A 19,329-nucleotide genomic window follows, 5' to 3' on the forward strand; every position below is an offset into this window, starting at 1 on the left:
TTCTAATTTGCTGCTTATTAATAGTCAGTATGGTAGTTGTTAAGTTTAGGTATTGGGTAGGATTAGGGATGTAAAATATGGTCATGCAGAATATGTGCTTTATAAGCACTAATAAACAACCAATATGTTGATGATAAGGCGTGCTAATAAGCAACTAGTTAATAGTGAGAATTGGTCCCTATAATAAAGTGTTACCAATTAGTTTAACACGTCGTTACCAATAGCCTCGTGGGCAACGCGCTGACATTTAGCACCATTGCGCTTCGGGCGTCCCGAGTTTGAGTCCTGGCTTCTGGACCTTTCCCGATCCCATCCCCCCTCTCTCTCACTTTGCTTCCTGTCAACTACTGTCCCATCATAATAAAGGCAAAAAAATTACCATATTACATAAAAAATTGCACGATCTTGCCTTGGGCAGAGTAAGTTTTGATCGTGACTTTTATCATCAACCTGAGACCCAATTCCTCAGTGAGTTAGACTTAGGTTATTCTCTCTCAGGACTGAATGGATCTGCACAAATTAGAGAGGCTTGAAACAAACAACATAGAGTATCAATTAATGCATGCATGAGGTTTAGTTAACAGCGTAACAAAATCACCTGCTCCCTTTGGATGCTGCTCGCTTTCAACAGGTTCATATCAATACTTGTCATTGAAAATCAATTAATAATTATTTGTAATGAAGCAAAATGATTCCACAGATTTTCAATTCCTAATTAGAAATGAAAGGCAGCCATTTATGCCTTTATACACTTCAGGTTAATTAAACATGTGGCAGCTGCTCATGGCCTCCAGGGTCTGATCTCTGCTGCAGGCGGCGGCTCGTAAACACCAGGTCTCTCTCGGCCTTCCTGATCTCAGTGGATAAAATGACGGGTGCAGAGGAGAACAAACAAATGAGCTGGAGCGCTTTGCAACAGAGCTGTATTCTTTTCCTTATTACTGTGAAAACATATTCTTCATCTAATTCATATTTGGTTTTCAGATTATTTCTTCACTTCTCAAATTAAGCAGGGATGCTCAGTGGTTCTGGAGCTCTTTGTTCGATGCTGTAGAGCTACTTTGGGTCGCTCAGATTTGGGTGGGTTATGAGCACAGGAAGGCAGGCGATCATACTCAGGATTTCTTGAGGCGTGTTGGTCAGGATGGCTGTGGTGGAGAAGATGAGCGAAGCTCTTGGACTGGAGGATCTGCGTGGACAGAGCGCTGATGCTCTACAGCCTGTTTCCAGAATGGTGCGGGTTTTCATCAGCTCCATACACTCAGGTAAGGCTCACACTGCTTGTTTAGTCTGCTTACCTTTGTATGTGGCTTTTGTTCTGAAACAAACTTTGCTCTTTATTCCAAAGTCATGGAAAACCTGGAAATATTAGGGAATTTTGAATTGAATTTAAAATAGAAAAGAACGGTCTTAACGTGTTATTTTCTAGTCATGCTCAGTTCTATAATGTTTATTTTTCACTCTAAACAATACTACAAAAATGTTTATCCAATACTCACAAATCATGAAAATGCATTAGTCCAAATAAGTGTAGAATATATGAAGAGTTAATTTGCAAAAACAGATAACTCGTCTGTTATCTCTCTTTTTAACATTTCTCAGAAATCATGTTTTTTCATTGTACATTCCAATTAATCTCAATCAAACTGCATTTGGGTTATTTTGACTAGGTTAATAACTAAAAAAAAAACAGCTAACTAACACAATAAAAACATAACATAATAAAAACATGATTTTTGAAATTTTTTGCAAATAAACTCTTCATATGTAACTTTAATATGCAATGTTTCTATTTTTGTTTTGTGGAGGAAGGCAGAATTAGGGTTCAATTTGGGGACTGATTCTCACTGTTAACTATTCACTAATTACAACTTTTGCTGCAGTAAACTCATAATTTGCTGCTTATTAATAGTAAATAGCTGTTAAGTTCAGGTATGGGGTAGGAATAAAGGATATAAAATATGGTCATGCTGGATAAGGCATTAATGTGTGATTTTTAAGCACTAATAAACGGCCAATATGCTGGTAATATGCATGCTAATAAGCAACTAGTTAAAAGTGAGAATTGGTCCTTAAAATAAAGTTTTACCAAAATTAGTGTTTGTACTAATATCGAAATATTGGAACAGTTCTGATTAATCAAGGTGGTCAGGCATTTTCTATAATAATTTAAAACCATACAAATGACTGTTGTGTTAGATAATTAATTTCCTACATAGAGTGCTCTTGGTTTTGTAATAAGCATATTATTACATACTAGTGTAATAATCGTGTAATAAGCAAGATAATGTACATGAATAAATATCACAAAATAAACTCCTTCAGGACCTGACATTAATACATTTTATTTGACAGACATGAAACATGAGAGAAATGCATTCTGGGAGAAGGCCTATTCTGAGCTGCAGGCCCACTGTCAAAGCTTGGGTCTCGTCTTTGAGGTTTGTGCTAAAAATGTATTTGCAGTCTAGTTTAATTCTAATGGGAAACATAAAAACTATCTATAATTAGATTACATTTTTATTTATTGAACATACAGTATCTACTGGTGTTTTCTGTTCTGTTGAATTTAGTTTGTTTTTTCTCGCAGGTAGTGGATTTCAGATGCGGAGCGCGTGAGATCTTTGCAGCTGATCACTTGACAACTGAACTGTGCATTAAAGAAATTGAGTCCTGTCAGAGAATATCAGATGGCCCAACTTTTATTGTATGTGTCACCAGCAACCTAACTTTATACAGTGTAGTTGAACGCAATGAACACCTTTTGGTCTGTTTCTCTAAGCAGAAGTATAATTGTGTTTTTCTTCTCAGGCTCTGCTCGGTAATCAGTACGGCCATCGGCCCATCCCACGCCTCATACCAGAAACAGAGTTTGAGTTGCTGATATCAAAACTTCCCAAAGATTCAGAGAGTTTAATGCTCCTTAACCAGTGGTTCTCCAAAGACTGCAACTCAGTCCCACCCACATATATCCTCCAGCCAATCACAGCTCACTATCCTCATTACAGTGACAGGGGCTCAGAGAGCGGACAGTTGCGTGATAATGACGTCCTATCCTGGAATCTGACAGAATCGCGACTACTGCAGGCTCTCCGCACTGCTGCCCAACAGGCTGAGAGAGACGGGGATATCAGTGTTGACCAAAAGCACAAGTTTTTCAAATCTGGTAAGAGACTGTGAAGCTTTCCATAAATATGGTGCAAAATAAGGCACAATTTTTGGCATTACAAACCTGTATGACTATTTTTGTCTTCATACGATAAAAGTCAGTGGGTTCCAAAACAGTGCAGGACCCCACTAACTTTCATTGTATAACCATTGCTGCACACGTCCTGAAAAGTGAGACCAAAACATTTTGTTCATCTCTGATGGCTGGCTGCTGTACAGGCCATAAACCCCGCCCTCTCCATATAAACGAGTGGGACGTGAGCCAAACTAAAAACCCAATTTGCGCTTCAAATAAATTTTTCCTAAAGAAGTTTTAATGACGCTGATGTATATTCAAGTGCTTATTGTTTTTCCTTATAAATTCGGTTTAGTTAGCTTTTTGTTGCTATAAAAACCGTGAGTGCTTGTGATTGAGTCTGCGGGAGTTTAGGCCAGACCTTAGTTCACCCCAAAATGAAAATTCTGTCATTAATTACTCAGCCTCATGTCCTTCCAAAACCCATAAGACCTTCGTTCATCATCGGAACGCAAATTAAGATATTTTTGATTAAATCCGAGAGCTCTCTGACCCTCTCATAGACAGCAATGCAACTGTAATGTTTTCAATTTCAGTTTATTTTTTCTTTGCAGTTTTTACAACTGCGGTTGTCTAAATACATTTCAGTTTGTGACTTTTGTTTTTCTAGGAATAAATATTAACTAAACAGTTAAACATTTAGTCTACGATAAAATTGGTCTAAAGATATGAAAGAAAAGCAATGAGATTATTTACTTTTCTTCTTGCCACGTTTCAAGCCAAATGATGTTACTTCTCGGGTGTCACAGTTATGTTTGTTTTATTTGGGAAAATCATGTGGTAACAGGATTGTAAAATGTGAGACATGCCTAAACACTTAATTAACTTTTTGATATTGAAAGTTAATAATAAAAAAATCACTGCAATTAATTGCATATTTTGTGAGCTGAGAAAGGACACAACCCCTATTGTATTTATTTTATTCTTATTAGCATGCCAATTGCTAGCATATTGACTGTTTATTAGTGTTTATAAAGCACATATTCTACATGACCATATTCTACCCTAATCCTACCCAATACTTAAACTTAACAACTAGCTTACTAACAATTAATAAGCAGCAAATTAGGAGTTTATTGAGGCAAAAGTTGTAGTTAATGGTGAAAATTGGACCTTAATGAGTCCTGCTTTAGTTTTTCCTGTTGTTTTTATGATTATCATGCTTTTGTGTGTATTTCATAGTCTTAGAGTATGAGATGGAGCATGGCTTTCTCAAGACTCAAAAGGATGCATCAGCAGTGCTGTTTTTCCGTGAACTGCCTCGACTTAGTAAAAGAAACTACAAGAAAAACTTTGCAAAGTTTCTTCTGGACGTCACAGCCGATGGCTTGCTGGACACTGAAGCCCGGGAGCTCTTGGCCGACCTGAAGCAGCGCATCTGCAACACAGGTCGCCTCCAACCTCTCTGCATGGAGCTCAGCAAAGGAGCTATGGACCCGAGCCGCAAAGAACACAAGGAGTACCTGGGAAAACTGTGTGAGCAGGTAACATCCCAAATGAAGGAACTGATCAGCAGGAACGCTCTGCAAACTTCAGGAACTTGTAGCACAGAAGATCCAGGATGGTCTTGGTTGAAACAGGAGATCTTCCATCATGCCATGTTGAGCGAGGAGAAGTGCTCTGTGTTTAAAGGGAGGGACAGCATTCTGGGAAAGATCTGCATTGCCATGTGGGAGTCCACGAATGCTTGCCACGAACCTTTTCTGGTTCATGGACCTTCAGGGGTTGGTAAAACAGCTCTGCTTTGTAAACTGGCACAAGAAATGCGAGGCGTGGTTGACCATCGAGGAGTCGTGGTGCTCAGGTTGCTGGGAACATCTCCACTCAGCTCGGATCTTGACTCTGTTCTCAGAGGTGTTTGTCTTCAAGTGTGTGGAGCTTTAGGGTTGCAGTTCCCCTATCCACATATTTCCAACACGCATGAAGAGCTAGTCCGGTTTTTCCACTCCGTGCTGGAAGACGTGTCAAAACAAGGAGACACACTCCTACTCATTCTAGATTCATTGGAGCAGCTGTTAGAGGCAAACAAACCTCCTCAACTAGACTGGATACCTAAAGCGATCCCTCCCAATGTACAGATTGTACTCTCTATTTCTGATGACTGTGTTGAGAAATGTAAATCTCTGGTTTCAGCAGAACAAAACGTCTTTGGAGTGGAACCTCTCACAGACGATCAAGGGAAGGACATCATTGATGCCTACATGAGTGCAGCTGGACGCAAGCTGACCTCAGAACAGTTAGGCACCGTCTTAAACAGCTTCCAGCAAAGCAGAAGCCCTTTGCATCTGAAGCTCTTGCTAGACGCTGCCAAACAGTGGTCCTCCAACACCTCCATGTCTAATGTTCGCCTGCGCACCTCTGCACAGGAAGGGATGACACAGTTTATGGAGACACTTGAGGAGAGTCATGGAAAGAAGCTAGTTAGTCATGCTCTGTGTTTCATCTTGTTATCAAGGTAAGTCATAATTTGGGTAACGCTTTATTTCGATAGTCCACTTTAGACATTCTACTAACAGTAAGTAACTTTGCAACTACATGTCAACTAGCAGTCATTAGAGTATTAGTAGACTGTCTGCTTAATATCTTCTAACACTTTATTTTGATGGGTCCACAACATACAACATACTGACTACGAGAAACCTAAACCTACCCTACTGAGAGTTAGTAGACATGTAGTTGCAAATTAATGAGAATTAGTTGACATGTAGTTACAAAGTTACTTATAGTTAGTAGAATGTCTAAAGTGGACTATCAAAATAAAGTGTAACCATAATTTGTTATGCTGATTTTAGGAAGACCCAGTATGTTAACTTTTTGAAGGTAGATTATGAGGATGTTTTGGTAATTTAGTATAATGGCGTCTTTACGCTGCCAAGCTTTGCCACATCCAAATTACATGTAAAAATTGACTGTGATCAAGAAATACTCAGCTGTGAGCATGTCGTAGATTGTTTTCTGTGATTGTGTGTAAGTACCAAGGTTGTGCTCATTCAGATCAAATTCATGACTTTTAAATTACAATTAATTTTCCAGATTTGAGATTTGAGGTTGTAAACAGGATGCTGAATTGTAACTCAGATTTTAATGAAAAGAAGTAGAATTACAATGGAATTAAATGCAAATAAATGTATATTGTACAGTATGTGCAGTTAAAAAATTTTATATTATGTATTTATATTTTACAAATTATTTTATCTGTACATGTAATATTATGCACATAACATATGGGGTATTTTGATAAATACTTCATGATATTAATAATCGATGCTTGAAATGATGCACCTGTAGAAATATATGAAGAGTTTATATGCAAAAACAGATAACTGTTTTTTTTTAATTGTCATGTTATCATGTTTTTATTGTTTTTTGGTTTTTTTGTGTTAGTTAGCTGTATTTTAGTTATTTTTTAACCTAATCAAAATAACCCAACTGCAGTTTGATTGATATTAATTGAAATGCACAATGAAAAAACATGATTTTTGAAAATTGTTAAAAACGGAGTTATCTGTTTTTGCAAATTAACTCTTCATATATTGCATTACATTAAAATTCATTAATCATTTTATGGACCTTGGTGGGAGAGCACTTGATATCCCAGAATACTCTTATTTAATCAATAAAAGTTAGATTCATGATATGTATTTTTGTATTTTTAATTGTTGTATATATTTTTCTTTAATTATTTTGAGTTACATGTTAAAGTATTAACTTAGTAGTATTACATTTCTTTGAATTCAATAAAATTATATTTCTTTCATTCGGATTCAAATTCTAATGCAACATCCCATCTGTGTACTCAATTCTATTCAAATTCACATTCAATTGGTAGCTAATTCTTAAGCAGCCTCTGCGCCACATTAAAAGTGCATGCTTTTTTCTGTGTATATTTGCCGATTTCTATGAGTCAAATACTAGCCTTCAAAATTGGCAAGCCCAACTCATATTGTTGACAGTTACAGAAGTCTAAGTTACAGAATGTAATTATTTGTCTTTTATATATTCAGAAATGGTCTATCAGAGGCAGAGTTACAAGATGTCTTGTCGTTGGATAATGATGTTCTGGCTGAAATTTATAAGTACTGGCTTCCTCCAAGCCACACACTCCTGCGCTTCCCACAACTTCACTGGTCACGTCTTCGGCATGACCTCACAGCTCATCTGACAGAGAGATGGGAGGGTGGTGTTATTCTGCTGGATTTGACTCACAGGTAAAGGTTTGCTTTCCCACAAGTCAAGCAACATACTACGAAAAGTCCCAGCACTTCCTATATGCCCATTCCAACTCAGCTGTTACTTTTCTTAGGCAGTTTGCAGAGCTGGTAAGGAAAAGATATTTATCACGCGATATGAAAGCTGACATGCACACCATCCTCGCCGGATATTTCTCAGGACAGTGGAGTCAGGGGCAGCTCAGGCCCATCCTTCTGCCATCACTAAGTACACTGCTCAATGCTGACAGAAAGGTATTGTTCAAGCTCACAAAATCAGCATTGTGTCAATATATTTTAGATACTAAGTAACCTATATTTTGACTAAATGTTTGTAGTAAAACATGGTATTTTTCCCAAGGTACCACCCCAGCCCTTGTGGTTCACTGGAGAAGTCGCCAATATGCGGAAGCTTCATGAACTGCCCTATCACCTCGCTCATGCAGGCAAATGGGAGGAGCTACGCCAATCAGTGCTCGGTGAGGTTTAAATAGGAATAGTTACATTTAAAAATAACCAAATCTATTGCATATTCTCTTGAATGACACATTGACAGCTGTCTGCGTTTTATGTTTTTGCCAACTTAAAAATATGCAACGTGTATGTACAACATATGTACAACTTTATTCTCACAGGCAGTCTGGACTGGTTGTGTTGTAAAACTCTGCGATGTGGCGTGAGCTGTGTTATTCAGGACCTGTCGCTTTGCACTGACCTCACAGACTGTCCTGAGATACAAATGCTGAAAGAGACATTTCTGCTTCTTAAGCCCTCGTTAGATTTTAGCGATGGCCGTGTGGGTAAGTATTGACCACTGGGGCTTTCATAGGCATACTTATTAAAGCAAATGTAAATAAGAATTTTTTTTGTAAGGGAATATAAAGAAATGTTTTGGTTTCGTGTTTTTATGAAATGGTGAATTGGAGTTGAATGTAGTCACATGTTTATTGGTTGCTTCTGAATGATCAATTGCCTAATGGGAAAAAAAAAAGAAAATCAGTTAGCAAATGGAAAAATAAAAGCAATTAATAAATACTTTATTTAAAAAAAAAAAAATCTAAATGGTTTGCTTTATTGATATTTAAATATATTTTTATTATTAAATATGCAAAAGAAAAAATAAATACACAATGTATTTGTCATTTATGTATTATTTAAAAATGTGTCAATGCTTAATTTATTTCTTGCTTTTTAAAATGCATTTATAAATCCTCTGTAAGTAGTATGAGGCTTTACAGATGACATTTAGAGACATTTTTCCTTTATTTATTGGCAGAAAAAAAAGTCACCAATTCATCATTCTTTCACTTTCTCTTTAAGCATTGCTAACAATTCAAGAAACATCTCAAATCTGCCACGATATAACTCTTTCAGTATTTTTTTTTAACTCTACTAATTCTTCTATTTCACTCTCTAAAAGATCCCTCACTTTTGGTCACGGAGATCTTCTCCAGGCTGCAGTGCCTCGCTGATCTCTACCCCTCCATGATTGGTCAGCTGTGTTCTCAGTGCGTGGACTGGTTCGGTTCCTGTACTGACCCAGTGCTTGTGCCCAAAAGCAGCTTCTTTCAGGCCCCCGGGGGCCCACTGAAGAGCACCCTCACGGGGTTCACTAGAGGTGACATAAAGGAGCTTAATATTGGTTTTGTTAAAGATTTTAGAGTAAAGAACAGTCCAAGAGCGCACATCAATTAGGCCAAAAAAGCTCAATGTGGGTGCTCCACCACACAAGAATAAGAATGAAAACATCAAAGTAGGCACACCACAGCTTCAGAGATAGAGAAATACTTAATTATGTTCTCACCACAGGTGACGTTTCGAGCTTAAGCGCTCTTCATCAGATTTTAGAGTGAAAATATCTTACCACACATGCTGTTGCTAATCTGCTACATGTGGCTTCATATCATTGTGCGTTTTCTTGACTTTTGTAGGGGTGAAAGCTGTCGTGCTGTGCTCAAAGAGAGAGCTGCTGGTAGCAGGTTCAGAGGAAGGACTAATCATAGTCTGGAGTCTAAACCATCTCCAGACTCTTCACAATCTTTCTGGACATACTGGTAGGTTCTTAACGGTGTAGAAGGCAAGGGTGTAGTTTGTCACTGCCTTGATTCTGAACATTCAAATTCAAGCGAGTGTAAAGGTCTTTGCTGAAATTTTTGCACGTTAAAAAATAAATACAACCTCACATTGTGTCAATCATGTTTACACACTGCCTCCAAAAGTTTTGTCCATCATAAAAAAATTCAGGTCAGTTTCGATTTTCTGCGTTTTCGCATTCGTAGCAAGCATTTTGATAGGAAAGGATGATGAATATGAAAAAAATTGAAAAAACATACGAAAATTTTGGACTCAGTGTGCAAGGACCTTAACAGTCAAGTTCTGGAAGTAAAAACTCAAAATTCATTTTCTCCATAGGAAAACTGATTTTAAACAATAACTGATAAACTTTTAAAGGTATAGTTCACCCAAAATTGAAAATTACCCTATGATTTGCTTACCCCCAAACCATACTAGATGTATATGACTTTCTTCTTTCAGACAAATACAAACAGAGTTGTATTAAAAATGTCCTGGCTACTACTATTACTGTTATTATTTATCACCTTCCTCATCCTCCGTCCTTTGTTATTATTATCATCATTATTATTATTGTTGTTTTCTACTATTGTTATGTCTGTTGTACTTTTCTACATGTTCCTTTGTTTATATACTTCCACCCCCACACCCAGTTACACACAGACACACACATGTTTGTTTTTGTGAAAAGTGGGGACATCCCATAGGCGTAATGGGTTTTATACTGTACAAACTGTATGTGCTATTGCCCTACACCAACCCTACACCTAACCCTACCCCTTACAGGAAACCTTGTGCTATTTCAGATTTTCAATACACTCCATTCTGTGTGATTTATAAGCGTTTTGAAAAGTGGGGACATGGGGTAATGTCCTGAAAAGTCACCTTCTCCTTGTAATACCTATGTCATACCCTTGTCATTATACATATTTATGTCCTCATTGTCACAAAAACGCACGCACACAAATTATGTTGGCTGTCTTGTATGTTTTGTTCACCTTGGTTATTTTGTATTTGATTTGTCACCTGTAAGTAGTATATCTGTTTGCATAAAAAAATAAAATAAAATAAATACATTAAAATAATAAGTCCAGGCTCTTCCAAACATTATGATGGCAGTGAATGGGTGTTAAGATTTTCAGGTCCAATAAAGTGCATCCATCCATCATAAAAAGTGCTCCCCATTACTCTGGGGGTTAATATAGTCCTTCTGAAACGAATCAATGCATTTGTGTAAGAAAAATATTAATATTTAAAACTTCATAATCTGTAATCTCTAGCTTCTGCTTACTGTCGTACGCGTGTTTACGATTGAGTGGTGTTCCAGCGGATGACGTAGGATGTAGGGCGTAGGTTTAAGCTCCGGTGAGAATAGTCTCATGTTAACCAACTTTGTTTACAGCAAAGGAAAACTATTCTCCTCCTGGCTTATAATCCTCTGACATTTTTCTTTTACAAATCCTCATTTTGTACTTAATTCCGGAGCCAGTGTTTTGTTTTGCTCGCTTCACTGCACATCCACATTCGTCACTTCCACATTCATCACCGCATTCACCTACTTCTTGCGTCATCCACTCTCATGAACACGCTTGCGACAGAAGATAGAACAGAACAAAATATCCCTGGTGTAGGATGAGCCAAGCAGTCCCCAATGAGACAGTAATGCCATGCTCCCTAAGGAGTGCACTCTTCAGTTCCCCCATAGTTCCTTAAAGATCGTTACTATGCAGCAAAAAAGCAATCTGCTGGGGGAGGTGTGCACTTATATGATGTTTCACATTATATTGTAGATTTCAGCATTATAGCACACTCTATTGATCAATCAGAATTCAGGACCGGTTCTATCCCTCTTATAAGGAAATTAATAGTTTAACAAATAAAGAAATAAGGGACATAGCTAACTTAAATGTAGAAATGTTTTCTATATTTCCCCCAGTTTTCAAACAGTGTCTATGTGCCTTTTAGAAACTACCCCGAAAAATGCTTTAGGGTGAACACCATTTTATATATGAAAATATAAACACGTTTTGTTTCTCTCTGTGTAGCGGGAGTGCTGTCCCTGAAGCTGATGGACAAAACCAATCACTGTCTGTCTACTGGACTCGATGGCACACTAAGAAAATGGTGTCTGATAAGTGGACAACAGCTTTTCTGTATCGCTGATGCAGTGTCTGTCCAAACACACACTCATACACACGTTCACATGATTGAAGAAAGGAAGATTATAATAACCAACCCAAGCAGCCTAGTATGAAAAATTACAATTTTACATTTTTTTTTTTTTTTTTTTTATTAAAGGAACAGTTCATGTTCAAATGAAAATTGTCATTATATATTTGTCCTCTTACTGTACCAAACCAGGGGTCAGTTGTGTAAACTTATCCGCTGTCTTGAGGCTGTGTCTTAAGAACTAGTCTGACCAACTAGCAGTTAGCCAAGGAGTCTAATTTTTCGAGAATTAAATTAGTCCAATCTACATTTTAAATCGACTTAAAGTTATGACCTGTCCTAAAATTAATGAAATAAATAAATAACATGTAAGACTATGCTACTGTAAGCATTTTATGCAACCGGTCCCAGTCATTATTTGTGTAATGATAATAAAAATGGAGAAATTGTAAAGTCTTCATGCAGATCTAACTTTACGAAAATATGACAACAACAAGAAAGGAAAAATCTAATTAGCAAAAATGTATAATGACAGAATTTTCTTTTTGTGTTTGTTTAATTATAACTATGTAGAATGTTGTTAGTTTATATTTTCTCTACCATCCTTTCTCGTGTAGGTTAAAGCTTGGCACTTGGACACTGCAGAGCCCCTGTATGAGCTGACAGCAGGGGTTTGTTCTGTTCTTGGTGTTGTGGGAGATGCAGTAGCGTGCATATGCAGTGAGGGGGCGCTCTGTTTTTATGAGATATCCACTGGCATGCAGCATTCCCAGATCCCCCTTCCCTGTCCTGCTGGACACCACAGTATCACCTGCTCTCTGACACTCACCAAATACTCCAAGATACTCATTGCTTTTGGGGAAGGCCGTTTCCATTCGGTATGTATCTTGTTTCAGTAAAGACCAAGCTAAGCATAGCATTTCAGCTTTATTGGAAGGTTTTTGTGTGTGTGCAGGTGTGGAGCCATGGTAATGAGTCTGTGGTTGATCTTCCCTCTCCAGCTTTGTTCCTCAGAACATCTGAGGATGAAAAATTGCTGTTTGCAGGTGCTTTTATACATGCCATTGTCTGGTTATCTTTTCTCATTAATTAATTAACTCTTAAAGTGTGCATCGCTAAGGTCAGTCAGTTCTTTCATTAATTGACCAGAATGTTGGGCTGCTTACAAAAACAGCATTTAAACCAAGACCAAGTTTACACTTCTCAGAAAATCAAGATATGAATGGCTTCACCTTTAATCACCTTTAATAACATTAATTAAATAGCGCTTTCCATGGAAGGGGTGCAAAATAAGGTTTCTAATTCTAAAAAAGGGACATGTGAAGTACTTCATCTTTAGATTTGTTGTTTGTCCACTTAACTGGATCAAACTAAATATTATGTTATCTGTTTTATATTATATTAGCATATATTTGAATAATTAAAATAAAATACAATAAATATTGTGGTGAAATGACTGAATGGGTAACAGGTTAGCAGATTTAGAAAATACAAAAAAAAAAAGAGAGAGAATTTTATTTATTTGTTTGTCTGTTTGCTGTTTTAGAGAAAATATACTCAGGGAGGCACTATAACTCACTTTTTCTCCACAGTGAGATTGTTTTTAGTTCCACATGCAGGAGAAAGAAAAAATAAAAATCAATAATGGATTTTTCATTTTTGAAATAATTGACATAACTATGCATTTTTGTTTCTGCTCTCTTTTTCTCTTTAGTTATTTCCTGTATTAGTTAAAGCTGAAATATTACAACTGTTTTATTCTATATTATCAAATATTTGAATAACATAAAGTTCAATTAATATTATAATAATTTCCAATGCTTGTAGAATCAGAGCCCTTCTTAGGGAAAAGACTAAATATTACTTGTTTTGGTCATCTAAAGTAGTTAATTGTTATAAGAAATATAACATAATTTATTAAACTTGCCAATTTTGTACTGACTGTAATAATTTTAAGCTTTTATCTAGAACGCAACTTTGTAAACTCTTTATGAACAGTGCCAGTAAACCTATATGCTTGAAATCCACTTTTTTTTTTTTTTAATCCAGATTTTTCTTTTTGAAGGATGTGACAGAACATTGTGTGTGTTCCTTGTGACGCTGACTTCAATGCAGAAGGTTCTGGATCTTCACCATGACGCGTCAGTCTTATGTGCCGTCTCTAGCAGTGAAGGCAGCGAAATCATCACAAGTGCCCAGGATCGGATTATACGGGTCAGTTTAATCCCTTTCTTCCTATATATTTTCATCTCACTGCTATTGTCTCAACCGAAAGTTGATCTTGTTGCACTCTTTAAGGTGTGGAGCGTAACCACTGGAGCCCTGCTGGACTGGATCGGAGTGATGGATTCTGCTGTGGCCTCTTTGGCTGTCCATCAGCGCACTATTATATCCGCCTCCGTTATTGCCAACCAGCTCAAAGTATGGCAGCTGGATTACAACACCAAGCACAGGAGCAAGACTTTCATCCCAGCATACTGCCCCCTAGTGGCCCTGTCGAAAGACGGTGATACTGTATTCTATGTGAAAGAAGGAAATAAAACAGAGGTTTTCACCTGGAGCTGCTCGGAAGGTGAAACATGTAATAACAGGATATTGGTTCTCATTGTTGTATTCATGTGTGAGAAATATTTAAAGTAATTCAAAACAAATCTGCAAAAGTTCTCAAGCCAAAAGTGTTCATGTGTTCACAGGTCTACGGTCCGACAGTATGGACGTGTCCTCAGAAGTGTGCTGTATGGAATTAGCCCAGCAGAAACGCTTACTCTTCTGTGGATTGAGGACTGGTACCATCCTTATTTACCCACTAGACTTTGCCCCAGAAACCCTGTGCCTGCCTCCTCCAGAAAACCTGCCGACGGTACGCAGCATGGCCATCAGCCCGCGGGAGGACAAAATGGCCGTGGCGTATGAAGATGCAGTTTGTCTCTTTGAGATTACATCGAGAGACAGTTTCCCCTGTGTAGACGGTCCATCTGAGAGGTACTCCCTGTGCCTGCTGCACTCCCCAATCTCCGCCATGGCTCTGCTGTCCGACTGCAGGCTGCTCTATGGGACCTTTGGCGGCGAAGTGGTGATATACGACTTTAAGAGCGCCACGGCAGCCGAGCTGGATCATCACGGTGCAGCCATAACCTGCATCACCATGAGCAACTGGGATGTGCAGGCGCTGATTGGCTCTCAAGACTGTGTTCAGAAGTTGTGGAATCTGAGTCCCGTTTTGCTGAATCACACCATGGAGTACAAGGTGAGGGCTTGCAGGTTGCCATAATTCATTGAGCTTTTTAAATTAAACCAAAAGTGTTTGTTGTCGTTGAGCATGTTTTTACATATTTGAGAATAACAATATTTGAGAATAAAAATGCCATCATCCTGAAAGGTATGTAAAATAGTCTATTAAATTATTTTTGAGCTATAAGTTGCCTGCAATGTTGGGGGTAATGCATTACAAGTAACGCCAGTTACGTGATCAAATTACTTTTTACCAGTAAAGTAACACACATTTCTTTTTAATTTAAAAGGAAATATCTGAGTTACTTTTTCAAATAAGTAAGGCCAGTTACTTTGTTTCCCATGTCTTAACTGACAGCTCTGGTGTTGCCATGTTGAGAGAAATCGGGAGTAAGTGCGTTGTGCGTGAACATGATGTTACTGTAAATCTAGACTAAATATAAACATGTATTTACTCATCTCGCCTGCACAAAAACAGATTCAGTATTCCTCAAAATGAATAAAAGAAGTAAAATGCAAACTCAGAATATTATACAAATCTACAATAATTAAATGTTAAATAAAACAAATATCATTTTTATGTATATAATTCCATTTTATTAACCATTGTCTTTCCTGCTGACCTTCAATGATCCAATTCAACACATTTATGTTTAATTTTTGTTATTGCTGAATAGTGTTGAACTTTCCTGCGTCATATTCTCCATGTAATTTGTTTGAGCTGTACCCTCTACTGTACAGACATTAATTTACATTTTACACAGGCATATCCATTCCATTTTTGTTGAAGAAGAACTTTTTTATATTAAAAACAAACAAGCAAGCCCTGCCCAGATTTAAAAAGTAAATCGGAAGTAATGTAACTCATTACTTTCCGTAAAATGTAATTAAGTAACATAATTAGTTACTTTTTTAGGGAGTAACGCAATACTGCAATGCGTTACTTTTAAAAGTAACTTTCCCCAACACTGGTTGCCTGTAGTTGGGTCTATACTCAAATAAGCATAAAAAAAAATTATACTCCCAGATACTACATTAAATAGTCTGTATAAATACTGAGGTTATATCTATTTTGCTCTGTTCACAATTTAACTTGCTGAGGGAAAAAAAAATAAAAAATTGCTAAAACCAGCCTAAGCTGGGTGGCTCGTCAAAGCTCTGTTCACAATTAATTTTAGTAGAATTTGTTTTTAGTGTGTCCCTAAGCTAACAATATGATACTTGAATAAGAAGTATTAGAAGTAATATTTATTAGAATTAGAAGTACATGCTACTCACAAATACCAGGTAATATAGTCTACTGAACTATTATTTGTCTGTGGTTGGGTCTATTTTGGCTCAATTTACAATAAATTACCATGTTGCTGATGTAATAGTGTGATACTTGAATAACGATAAAATTACTTATTAAATAATCTTACAAAATTAAAATAGTCTGTTTCTGGAGAGCATTGGACTGAAGATCTAAAGGTCCTTGGTTTGATCCCATGTTTCAGCAGATGCTCCACATTTTTGTTTTTGGTCCATGGGGCCAGTGACTAAAAATAACTGGGATCCAACCCCTCTGTCAGCCCTGTGAGCAACAGCTGCTCCTGTCAAGGTTCCATGGTGTAATGGTTAGCACTCTGGACTCTGAATCCAGCGATCCGAGTTCAAATCTCGGTGGGACCTGCTTTTGTCACCAATTTGCGCAAGACCCGGTCCGAAAAACTTTTCGGCAGCAGTGAGCCCCAAAACCTCATGCAGGGAGCATTGCTTTGTAGCATCAACGCTCAGTCTGTCTCTTTAGGGAAGTGAGCGTAAAAGGGCAGGACCCAGCTTGGAGAATGCGGGCATCGATCCCGCTACCTCTCGCATGCTAAGCGAGCGCTCTACCATTTGAGCTAATTCCCCTGGCTGTGGTGTTGTCCATCGCTCCAAAAAATGCCTGAAGAGATTGTACTTTTGTTTTTAAGGCCCTGCTTGGTCTTGTTACCCCAGTATGTGTACCCCAGCTTCTCCCCTCTGTTTCCTACACTGGCTTAAAGTCTAAGGGACATCTGACCATTTCAGCTGTCCTCCCTAACACCCCTCTACATGTTCGGTCCAGCCCCATTTTTAAATCCATTCAGAGACCAACTTTCATTCGTTTGCCTTTGACACTGTCTCAAGGTGTTTGATTACTTCCATGTTCGTTCATGCTCCTTCTTTTGTTATTGCTGAAGTTGTTCTTTTCTTCGGGTTTTTTTTTTTGTTGTTGTTTTTTGGGCTCGTGGCTAGATGAGTTGCCAAGGCTGGTTTGTTGGTCCAGGGGTATGATTCTTGCTTTGGGTGCAAGATGGCATGGATTCAAATCACAGAAGAGCCCATAACAAGGCTTGGTCCTGAAGCTATTTTGTCTCTTTAGGATCACAAGCAATCAGGAAGTTTTTGGTAAATCGGGCAGAAGCCCAGGCAATGCTTGGTTGGTTAGATCAGTTGGTTAGAGCGTTGTGCTAGTAACACCAGGGGGCCAGTGACCAAAATTTACTGGGATCCAACCCCTCTGTCTAACTGCTTCCCCACAGCCACAGCGCTATCTGTCTCCTAGGCGTAATGGTTAGCACTCTGGACTTTGAATCCAGCGATCCACGTTCAAGTTTCGGTGGAACCTGCGAGCTTTCTTGCAGAAGGAAAATAAAAAAAATGTTTGGTGGTGCTGCTGGCAAGCCTGTAAGTGATTTAGTCTTTGTGACCCTGTGAGCAACAGCTGCTCCTGTCAAGGTTCCATGGTGTAATGGTTAGCACTCTGGACTCTGAATCCAGCGATCCGAGTTCAAATCTCGGTGGGACCTGTTTTGCCACCAATTTGCGCAGGACACGGTCCGGGAAACTTTTTGGCAGCAGTGAGCCCAAAAAGCGCACATAGGGAGCGACGCTTCATAGCGTCAACGCGCACACTCTGTCTCTTTAGGGACAAGTGAGCGTAAAAGGGCAGGAGCCAGCTTGGAGAATGCGGGCATCGATCCCGCTACCTCTCGCATGCTAAGCGAGCGCTCTACCATTTGAGCTAATTCCCCTGGCTGTGGTGTTGTCCATCGCTCCAAAAGACGCCTTCTAAGGAGCGTCAGCTTGAAGAAAAGGGGCAATCTCACCTCTGTGCTGGCACCTTTGCACTGGCTGCCATTTAGTTTTAGAATTAACTGAGAGATTGTGCTTTTGTTTTTGAGGCCCTTTTTGGTCTTGTTACCCCAGTATATATGTGTGTGGATTCCTGTATTACGTAACTTTGGATCACTCATCACGTGCAGCCAACTTCCCCTCTCTGTTTCCCACACTGGCTTAAAAAGTCTGAGCGTTTCAGCTGTCCTCCCTAAGATCCCTCTTTATGTTACGTCCAGCCCCATTTTTTTTTTAAATCCATTCAGAGGCCTTCTTTTGTTGTTCCTGTAGTTGTTATTTTCTTCGGGGCTGGGTTTGCATTAAATGATTTGATTTTCTTTCTTTTTTTTTATTACTTGTGCTAGTTTTACTTTAAAACAAGTCAACAAGAACTAATTAACTCTTTAAGTTATTTTTCGATGTGCTCTTAATTTGGAGCAAGCCTATGATGACGTATAATGTTGCCAACAAACAACCGCTGCGTGAGATTAATAAGGCATGTGTTGTCTTGTTCCATTCTTAAGGGTTTTTATTTCGAAGGCGTCCTCTGTGCTGTCTTCTCAATAAATGATAAATACATCTTCACTGGATCCCTGGACAAAACCATCAAGGTTTGGGATGTCTCTAATGGTGAGGATTGTTCACTGTTGTGCATGATACCTACTTGTTTATGACTAATCAGTCTGTGGAAGATTTACTAATAATTTGCTAATAATATCTTTCATGTCTGATTCAGTTGCTTGACTTCATTTCATTACAGGTAGTTTGCTGTACATCCAGTTCGTCTACTCTCCAGTCATAAAGATGATGCCACACAAGGATGGATTTGTTGCCATGTCTCAGCATGGCTCTTTCATCAAGGAAGGCTTCCGCTGTCCAGACACCCTTAAACCTGGATACAACCCCCTCCGGAACTTCAGAGCACATTACCGTGTCACCTCTCGGGAGAAAAACCTGAACACTCCGCACACTATGATCAACGAGCTCCCAGATTACAACCCTGCTCAGTTCAATTTCATCGGCATCGGTTTGATGAAAAGCAAATCATCCAACACATGTGTTCTCCTTTAAATACCTTCTAGGTTCTAAACATTTTACAATTTAACAGCCCACCTGTGTATAGAATTAGGCTTTACATTAGAATCTCATGTGTTATTACATATTTGTAATTACATAATAATTACATAATAATAACTTTGTAATTACATATAAAATATATTTTTAAGAATAATCAAACAGTTTACTATTTAGTCATTTTATAGTAATTTAATCAATATTGCAAGT

At 38.2% G+C, this 19,329-nt stretch overlaps 1 protein-coding gene and 4 non-coding genes across 6 annotated transcripts; 3 read left to right on the forward strand and 2 right to left on the reverse strand.

Annotated features, from left to right (window-relative positions):
- The first annotated feature begins 1,064 nt into the window (after positions 1–1,064).
- On the forward strand, positions 1,065–19,217 carry nwd1 (NACHT and WD repeat domain containing 1). Of its 2 annotated transcripts, none has more exons than XM_058792357.1 (19): positions 1,065–1,265; positions 2,356–2,441; positions 2,591–2,707; positions 2,812–3,166; positions 4,427–5,699; positions 7,249–7,452; positions 7,548–7,707; positions 7,814–7,931; positions 8,088–8,252; positions 8,873–9,070; positions 9,384–9,506; positions 11,571–11,773; positions 12,312–12,572; positions 12,650–12,740; positions 13,760–13,908; positions 13,993–14,275; positions 14,388–14,941; positions 18,570–18,675; positions 18,806–19,217. In XM_058792357.1, the coding sequence occupies exons 1-19, from the start codon at positions 1,145–1,147 to the stop codon at positions 19,114–19,116; spliced, it is 4,878 nt and encodes a 1,625-aa protein (XP_058648340.1). In that variant the 5' UTR covers positions 1,065–1,144; the 3' UTR covers positions 19,117–19,217. The 2 variants fall into 2 exon arrangements, with proteins under 2 accessions (XP_058648340.1, XP_058648341.1); XM_058792358.1 differs by having other exon boundaries at positions 13,993–14,266.
- trnaq-cug (transfer RNA glutamine (anticodon CUG)) lies at positions 16,525–16,596 on the forward strand. The gene has a single exon. It is a non-coding gene; the product is annotated as a tRNA-Gln (tRNA).
- trnaa-agc (transfer RNA alanine (anticodon AGC)) lies at positions 16,746–16,818 on the reverse strand. The gene has a single exon. It is a non-coding gene; the product is annotated as a tRNA-Ala (tRNA).
- Positions 17,667–17,738, forward strand: trnaq-cug (transfer RNA glutamine (anticodon CUG)). The gene has a single exon. It is a non-coding gene; the product is annotated as a tRNA-Gln (tRNA).
- On the reverse strand, positions 17,891–17,963 carry trnaa-agc (transfer RNA alanine (anticodon AGC)). The gene has a single exon. It is a non-coding gene; the product is annotated as a tRNA-Ala (tRNA).
- Positions 19,218–19,329: the final 112 nt, after the last annotated feature.

The sequence above is a fragment of the Onychostoma macrolepis genome, chromosome 11 (assembly GCF_012432095.1).
Source record: "Onychostoma macrolepis isolate SWU-2019 chromosome 11, ASM1243209v1, whole genome shotgun sequence".
Taxonomy (NCBI): domain Eukaryota; kingdom Metazoa; phylum Chordata; class Actinopteri; order Cypriniformes; family Cyprinidae; genus Onychostoma; species Onychostoma macrolepis.